General features: G+C 56.0%; 2 protein-coding genes across 2 annotated transcripts; both read left to right on the forward strand.

Annotated features, from left to right (window-relative positions):
• Positions 1-1,772: 1,772 nt before the first annotated feature.
• H310_05153 (hypothetical protein) lies at positions 1,773-4,850 on the forward strand. Its single transcript, XM_008869794.1, has one exon. The coding sequence runs from the start codon at positions 1,802-1,804 to the stop codon at positions 4,796-4,798; it is 2,997 nt and encodes a 998-aa protein (XP_008868016.1). The 5' UTR covers positions 1,773-1,801; the 3' UTR covers positions 4,799-4,850.
• Positions 4,851-7,477: 2,627 nt separating this feature from the next.
• On the forward strand, positions 7,478-9,143 carry H310_05154 (hypothetical protein; the record flags this gene model as incomplete). The annotated part of the gene is made up of 2 exons (XM_008869795.1): positions 7,478-9,090; positions 9,140-9,143. The coding sequence occupies 2 exons, from the start codon at positions 7,478-7,480 to the stop codon at positions 9,141-9,143; spliced, it is 1,617 nt and encodes a 538-aa protein (XP_008868017.1).
• Between the last annotated feature and the right edge of the window lie 28 nt (positions 9,144-9,171).

The raw sequence follows: 9,171 nt of genomic DNA on the forward strand, positions 1-9,171 counted from the left end.
AATTAGAGTAGATACCTCCTTCCGTGAGTTACTGGAGCGGTTGAAGACTGCCTTTGAAAGCCTCACTTCTACGACAATCCATGGGTGTATTGCAGCATCGTAGCGACGACTCGCCTAGTTGCGGGACTGCCTTGGTCTCCAGGACGTTGCAGATGAAGAAGACGTGGCGGTGGACGAGCAAGTGCTACCAGACATCAGACATGCATCTAACGATGATGACCATACCTCCGATCATCGACTAAGCAGCAGCAACTCGTCCATGCCACTGCTGGACGAGTTGCTGCTGCTTAGTAAACTGACTGCTTATAGAATTTTATATCTCTTTGCGTTGCATAATACTTTGAGTTCTTAGTTTCGGAGGTTCCAAATTTAGTAATGAGATACCACCTCACACACATCCCGTGAAAGGTAATTAAATTAGTAAACGTCCCCTGGAAGCTGCCCACGACTGTGAGTAGGGAACAAACCTTGAGGGAGCACTGTATCCCCTGTTATGTTCAATGGAATATCTCCTGTTGTGTTCAAAATTGCCAAGGTATCTACAATGCTGCCACGATAGATTTTCTAGCGACAGCATATTATTTCCACTATTTCGACAAGTCAAACTTCAATTGATATAATGTGACAAACATGTATTCCTGAACCCAAAACTGGCTCAATTCTTGACGGAAGTATTGGTTATGATAATTGTCCCACTGTCAACCCAACAACCCATCCAAGGAACGCAATTGTGCTGATTCAACTTTGGCGGCTGTTGACGACTTGAGTCCACAATTTTTGACGCATGCTTCGTCATGTTGCTTGTACACCTCTCGCCGTGTGGAATTTGGAGATTAATATTGGCCAAAAGTAGCTGATTGACAAGAAATAACAAACATTCATTCGAGGTCTAGATCAAATGGGCGTTAACGATTGTATTTTTCAGGCTTGTTCTGTGTTTTTGAAGCTACGTTTATGTTTTTTCAAAGTTGTGGAGTGGAGTACTTGTAACATGAATAATCCAGACCCATTTTAACATCACGCCCATGTGCTGCTTGGACGTCCATGTGCTACTTTGGCGTTCTACAGCTGCCAGCGAGATCCATTTTTGGGGCGCCCCTACGTACCAACATGTGCAGCATTGTGAAGAAGGCGTCGCATTGCACCATTCACGTGACGGAAGTAAAGCAGACCCAAGTTAGAGGGTATATCCCAACCCCTACTGCTCGCTATTGATAGATTCCCATACGTCCAACACATTGCGCGAAATGAACCCCCCCCCAATATTTTCTGTAGCGCAAGGTGTCCGTGCTACCTCGTCAAGTGAGTGACGCCATAGGTTTTTGCCGCATAACGTGCTTCATGCCACAGAAACGTCGAAACAAACAGTCTGATTTGGGCTTTACTTTCATCAATTGCATTGTATTGAACTGGTATTGCCAATTAGAATTCGTTGCCATGGGAAGTACCCGCGTTTTATCTCAATTCAGCAACAAATTTCGGGTCACTTAACTGAATCTGAAGCTCCATGGGCAGCACCCCCATCCCACAGGGGCCTGACACCGTTCGACCTCGAGCCGGCCGCGCCTTGGGCCCAAGCGATGACACCCGGCCGTGTGCCGTGCATCGATACTAACGACGGATCGCCCAAGTTGACGAGACCATCGGATGCATCTTGGCAGTCAGTTTAGCGCGCGACATAGGGGGGAGCAATGTCATAGTTTGTGGAACTCTGTGAAGAGGCGGGGCGTGGCAGAGTGGCGTCGGCCAGCTGATATAGGCAACGCACTCATTTGGCATTTCTTGCTCAACCTACCGCATCATGATGTGGTCCATTTGCACCGTGCTCGTGCTCGCCGCGAGCATGGTAGTTGACTCTGTCCACGGGGCGGGTGCACAATGCGCCGTGATCGAAGACAACACCGACTATATCGGTTCCGATGTCGGTGTCACGGCGCAGGCCACGGCCGATGGGTGCTGCGCCGACTGCGAGGCGTCTCCTATGTGCACACTTTTTGTGTGGGTGGCCGACGGCGCGTCCGGGCGGTGTATCCTCAAGAGCTCTCCATCCGGCAAGTCGTACTATCCTGGTGCGCGCGCGTCGAAACTCCTCGCTGCTCCAGGCACGTGCACCGCGATCATTGAAGACTCCGATTTACCCGGTAACGACCTTGGCGACCCCCTTCAACTGGACACGGTTGACCTTTGCTGCACGGCGTGCTCCCGAAGGCCAGGATGCGCCGCATATGTCTGGATCTTGCGAGACAACGTCGGCACTTGCCTCCTCAAATCATCCAAGGGCCAACCAAGCTACTATCCTGGAGCGAGAGCGTCGTATTTGGCTACCCCAACTCCTGCGCCAACTCCAGCACCGACTCCTGCACCAACTTCTGCACCGACCCCAGCACCAACTCCTTCAGTTGCACCTTCCACAGGTCCCACCCCGGCTCCAACTGCGGCACCAACTGCTGCACCAACGCCATCGGCATCGGGAGCACCCACGGTCGCTCCATCGCAGTGTGCCCCCATTCAAGAAGACACGGATTACATTGGCAACGACATTGGCGAGCTCCAACTGAGCACGATCGATTTGTGCTGCGACGCGTGCTCGAACAATGCCAAGTGTGTTGTGTTCGTGTGGGTGCTGCGAGATGGCGTTGGGGTGTGCATTCTCAAGAGCGTGATGGGGGCACCATCGCCATTTCCAGGAGCACGGGCGTCCTTCCCGGTCGTGTCCACGCCTGCGCCTACTCCGTCGAAATGCCCGACTGTCGAATACAACATCGACTACGACGGATTCGACATCTTGTCCAAGGCCCGAGCCAACCACGCCGACTGTTGCGGGGATTGCGAGCGGACGCCCGGATGCTCTCTATACGTTTGGTCCAGTGGAACGTGCTACCTGAAGAGTAAAAAGGGTCCATCGAGTCCTGCCCAGGGCGCCGTCGCCGCCGTGTTTCCGGTAGTGACGCCGACGACCCCGCTTCTACCGATCGCGAGCGGCAGAGAAGGCACGTTTCCTCTGCCTACAACGGCGTTCAACTACATCAAGGGGGGGCAGTGGATCGATCAAGGCACGCTCGCGATGGTGCAATCCCAAGTCGAAGCTTTCAAGGAAGCGTCGCTCGCGAGGCCCACAGCTGCCCACGAAGGCGAATCGATTCCGATGTTTACGCTCGAGGCAGCGATCGGGCTGGCGCCTTACATCAACGTGACGTCCCCAGGCGACTGCGCGGTCCTCACCACCGCGTATAAGGGCTACTTCTTCACATACCTGCCTTCCTTGCTCGTGTGTTTAGTTCACGACAACACAGCGGACACGACACTTCAGATGCTGGACGCGTCCGTCGTGGGAAAGCCGGCGACTGCAATCACGTATCCGCAGATGCTGGACGACGCGTTCAAGTTGGCGCCGTTGGCCAACGTCGCGACCAACGCGGACTGCCTCAAGGCATGCCAGGCCAAAGGGACTTGTGCTGGGGTTGTGTACTCTGCGACGGCGAAATCGTGCACTTTCTTCCAGCCCAAGCCGTCCACGGATGCGAACGTTGTCGCGGGGTGGGTGAACAAGGCGATTTGGTCGGTCGACTCGTCGGGCGTTCAGTACTCGCGGATGCCCATGGCGACACTTCCCCGCGCCTACCTCACCGAAGTGATGCCGGGCGTGGCCACATTGGATGTGTGCGCCAAGTTTGCCAAAGGAAGGGGCAAGACTCTGTTTACATTTGTGGCGACGACGAAAGCTTGCACGACGTTTACCCCCACGGCCAGCACCAGCCGCAGCCTCCGCTTGATCAACACGCCCGTCGTGCCCGTCGCGTTGTCTGGGTCGTTTGGCACAGACGTGGCAAAGGTCGTCATGTCGGCCGTGACCGCCGCAGACTGCTACAAGTTGTGCGTGCCGACCCAATCCAACTGCTTTGGCGCCATGTTCGACTCAAACACGAGGGCATGCACGTACCTGCAGCCGGCGTTCGACCCGCTGTCGACGCTGGGCTGGATCATCCCGTCGACGCTCCCGACGACAATGGCCAAGGTATCGCAGGTCGACTTTTACATCACTGCCCACACGGACGACCACGAGCTGTTCATGTCGGCCCCTGTGTACAATTCGCTCAAGACTTCCACGACCAAGTCTGTGTTTGTGTACTTGTCTGCGGGCGACGGCGGCCAAACCAACAACTGGTGGCAAGCGCGTGAAATCGGGACCGTGTCAGCGACCAAGACGTGGATCAATATCTTTGGCACGTATTCCCCCGTGATGCGGAACGAGACGGTGCTGCTCAAGGGCCACAACCTGGTCAAGGTCACGGTGGGAAATGCCGTCCACTACTTCCTGCGTTTGTCGGAGGAAGGGCTGGTATCGGTAATTATCAACAACCAAGCCAAAGCGCCGCTCGACCAGCCCACACAAACGTACGCCAACGCCCAAGCAGTCAAAGACGTGCTCAAGGCCATCATCGTCGCGGAAGCGACAAGAGTCTCCAAGGTCACGGCGAGCTACTCCAAGTACCTGAAGGACGAGAACGTCGACCACATCCTGCATGTTGCGTCCGGTCGCATCACGGGGGAACTACTCAACGCCGACCCCCTCTTCAACCGGTGCGTGTCGCAGTACCCGTATTTTGGCTACCAACACTGGTACGACACGGTCAACATGAACGACGCCGAGCGAGTCGCGCAGCGCGCCGCCTGGGTCGGCCTCTCGATGGGCATCCTGACGGCGCACTACCGAAACGTGTGGTCCGAGCACGCCCCTCACTTGGGCCGCACGTACGTCGACCAGGTCGTGACCAAGACAGCCCTCTGCGCGTTCTAGCTTCATTCACTTTCATGTTTGAATGTACTACACGAATTCCGTTGTTATTCATGCATTTCGACTACGAAAACATCCCCGCGCGCTGACGTCCTCATGTAAGAGCAGGGAGCGTACCATGCAATGAAAACAGAACGGCATGTTTGCTTCGACCCTGTCCTGTGTCGGCTCATTGCAACATAAAATGAAGCGGCTACTGCTTCGTTGAGGGACGGGGTCCAGCATTCCTGTCGTTGTCGTGTCACTGAGCAGACTTGAGGAATGCCATGGTAGAAGGTGCGAGTCCATCCGTCTGACTGACGTTGCTGACTATGAGTTGTGCAGGAGAGCGTCTGTCGAGCCGCCTCCCCCCCCCCGGCGAAGACAGAGAACTCAAGCTGCCTCTGAATTTCCCATGACGGTGACGTGTAGCGGGAACGTTGGCAAATGTCGTTCCATCGTAGTCGCATCGTTCACGCTCCTGCGCCACGCAACCCTTCACCTGTGGAATCAGGGGGGAGTACACTCTCGTGGTCAACACCTCGTCCAAGGCAGCCGACTCGCGTTTCAAAAACGCAATAGGCAGGCGGCATTTTTGCGCGATGTTCTAGTCACCCACATCGTCGAGGCAGAGCTCGGGCTTGACACAGCGTGCGAGATGGTCAACACCTTGGATGTTGTTTTACCAAGGCAACAACGTCGACGCTGCGGACTGTCTCCAGCTCGCATACGATGACGTGTGCCGCTGCGCGGAGAAACCACCCGCGCGAGGCACTCCTCGTTTTTTGCAACGACGAATTTACAGCACATGGTCAGGACATTACATGGAAACTGAAGCACAAGCGAACACAACCCACGCCACTGTTTTTCATGTGCACGGTCTCGGCCACATCGTACCGCTCTCGTCGTGAGCAGTGTGATGATGTTGGAGCGCTTTCGTGGCGACCTCGACGCCGCCGAAATCAACACTTGACTACGTTTGGTGTGGTCGAAGAGTAATCTTTCGACGATTGCGATTATCAAGGTAGAGAATCCACGTTCAGATATGGACGATGGCGGAAGCGTTCGACTATGGGGATGTCGTCGGCGTAGGCAGCGACAAGTGGGCTTGTTGGTGTCCTCGACGGACGACCTCAATCGCGCGTCGTCCCATTGTCGACGCCATCGATTGTTGTACGTGGCGTAGGTTGGCGTCGACAGCCTGAAAAGTCCTCGCGGTGGTCTACCACGTGCGCGTGGCAAAGCGCTGCGCATTCGCCGTCCCGTCCATTGACGCGCGAGTCTCAAAGTCTCAAGACGCTGGCATGATGGACGCGAGTGTGTTTCGTCGACAGGACCTTTGGCGGCGCAAACGTGGGCCGTTCCCTTTCTCTGCGGGCGTGTGGTATGTTCATCGTGGAGGGTGCCATCACGCCAACCGAGGGCTTGGAATAAGCTCCGTCTGCGCAGAACCATCCTCTTGACACGGCACAAGATTTGCGCAGATGCAACTTGTGTCGAGACCGAAGTACGTACGGACCAGGAGGAGTGGCTCGAACGTCACGATGACGATGCGCTTTTGCGTGGTCGGTACACCCTCCGATCCACCAGCGAGAAACAACATCGCTCCAACGCCACGACTCGATATTTTGCTCCCCCACCAGCCTCCAAGCCCACCGCAGCCATACTTTGACTTCCTACTGCCGCCTCCCCGAGAGTAACTCTCCATCCTTAGACTCAAGTCACGCCCCTCTGGTCGAGGGTTCGTTGTGCGAGTGAGACGACTAACTTGTGCACACCGACATTTTCCCGTGACTGACCGCGTCGGGAGGTTGGGTGCAACCGCATCAATTTTAGACCAGACGCACGATTCTTCCAATGTAGCACTTCTATTCTTCACGCCGCCAGCACCCAGAGGTCATCCCATGATGGCGGCGGGTGATGCAATGATACTCGATTATGTGAGTACTCAACCCAGAGGGCCATATTCGTGCACATACCACCAAGCTATGAAATCTTTCGGTAGACACTATACCGCCCTGCTATCGCATGCCTTGATTGCTGTTGAGTTTGTAGTTGTGGGCCAGTGGTGACGCCAGTCCCAGCCCCCACACGGCCATCGATCCCGTCTATTCACTACACACCACTACGAAGGTCGTGCCACCTTCATAAAAGAGCCGAACACGACGCGGAATGTACAGGCGAAGGGCGTGTGCGATTTCACTCCTTGGCAGGCGGCTGGCATTTGGACGGGGATGGTGGTCAGATGTGTACACTCGGGTAGACAGTCCACAGACAGCACGACGCACGGCGCTCCCAATGGTGGCGCATGCGCTTCCGAGGCAATGGGACGTATTCGTTGTCTCGTTGGTGCGTTTGGGGAGACATTGCACTACGCATCCACTTGCGACGGGATGATGGAACGAAAAAATTGTCGCTGCGGGTCGCGCACGAAATACGCTGCCCAAAATATGGTCAGTTGATTGCGCTGGCGCGTACCTGATCACGCCTGAGCAAGGGCAGAGTTACCCTGGAACAACTTGGCAGTCCACGCAGAGTGAGTACTGTATTGTGGCCTGCTCGTGGTTCTATATGGGCACAACCAATCGAAGCGAATCGTCAAAGCTCCCCAAATACATCGGATACCGACCAGGTGTGTGTACGCTGAGCCAGTCGACGGACATGAACCCCATTGTACAAATTGCAGCCTCGTCTTGAAGCTACATGCCGAGGCTGGTCCTGTTAGCTGTGGCGGTGGCATCGCTGCTCGTAGCCCCCGTCGCGACGGCGCCGACGTGCTCGGGAATTGAAGAGGACACGACGTACGACGACTTCGATATCATGCAAACCAGCCAAAGCTCTATGGAAGGGTGCTGCGCCGACTGCGACGACACCCCCACATGCACTGCGTTCACGTGGGAACAGCACAGCACGTCCATGAATGGCACGTGCCATCTCAAGAGCTCGTCGTTGAAACAATCGTTTCGAGCGGGGTCACGGTCCGCCAAACTAGTAGCTCGGTTGGAGAAGCCTCTGTGCGGGACGGCTGGTGACGCCACCGATACGCCGGGGAATGCCGGAGGCCGCGACGTCGGATCGGACCCCGGCCACAAGGCAGCGCCTGCTGCCCCCCTTGTCTCGACTTCTGCGCCAACCCCCACATCTGCTTGGACGCCACTCCCATCTTCAACTCTGACACCCCCTCCTGCACAAACCACATCTGCTCCTACTCCTGTCGTAGCCCTCCCAAATTCAACGCTTGCCGCCGCTACGGACACCTTAGAGCCCACGCCTCCCCCTCGTCAATGCTCAAACATGTTCTACGATATTGACCTCCCCGGCAACAACTTGGTCGTCCTCGAGCGCAACACTGCCGCCCTCTGCTGCGCCACGTGCTCGGTCACATCGGGGTGCAAGGCGTTCGTGTGGATGCTTCGAGGCAACATTGGAACGTGTATGCTTAAATCTGCCAAAGGAACCCCGACGCATTATCCCGGTGCCATTGCATCGTACCCAATGAAGCCAGCTCCAGTCCCCACACCGTCTGCTTGCCCCGTCGTCGAGTACGACGTCGATTACCGTGGCAACGACATCCTGTCGACGTATCGGTCCGACTTCAGAGATTGCTGCGGCGACTGCAAAAACACGTTGGGCTGCACGTTGTACGTGTGGATCCCCGTCGGCGGCGGCAAGTGCACCCTCAAGAACAAAAAGGGGGCTCAAATTATTTCTAGTGGCGCTCGCGCGGGCGTGCTACCTCACGACCCCCCGATCAACCGCACTTCGAACGTCACGTCCGGGCTCTACGCGGCCAATTCGTTGTCCCCAACAGCATTCAATTTCATTTCAGGTGCGCAGTGGATCGACATGACCACCATGACGGCTGTGAATGCGCAAGTTGAAGCGTTCGAGGTGGCCAACCGCGCGCGGAACTTCTCGCACGCGTCCGGCCCGGTACACGTTCCACTGCCCGAGTCAGTGCTCAACATGAAGGTGTACATCAACGTGACGTCCTCCGGCGAATGCGCCGCCATGACGTCCACGCGTCGACAAAACTTCTTCACGTACTGGAACGACCACATGTATTGTTATGTGCACATGTACACGCGAGCGACGTCGCTGCAAATGGTCACGGCCGCTGACCAAGCCATCGTGTTTCCCCAAGATTCCGATCCAGCGTACATCAGCACAGTCTTAACCAACGTCAACACCAACGCTGACTGCGTCAAGGCGTGCATATCCAAGCGGAATTGCGCCGGTGTGACGTATGCAGGGAAAACTTGCACATTCTACCGCCCTCGCCCGTCCCAATACCCTGATGTTGTCGCGGGGTGGGTGTACGATCCCGTGTCGAACGTCGACAGCGGCGGCATCCAGTACTCGCAGATGACCATGTCGGCGCTTCCCGCCAGGTATGT

Source organism: Aphanomyces invadans (genome assembly GCF_000520115.1).
Source record: "Aphanomyces invadans strain NJM9701 unplaced genomic scaffold supercont1.8, whole genome shotgun sequence".
Lineage (NCBI taxonomy): Eukaryota > Oomycota > Saprolegniomycetes > Saprolegniales > Verrucalvaceae > Aphanomyces > Aphanomyces invadans.

What these genes read in the sequence shown, in the direction of transcription:
- H310_05153 (XM_008869794.1), top strand. Translation starts at nt 1,802, where the DNA reads ATGATGTGGTCCATTTGCACCGTGCTCGTGCTCGCCGCGAGCATGGTA.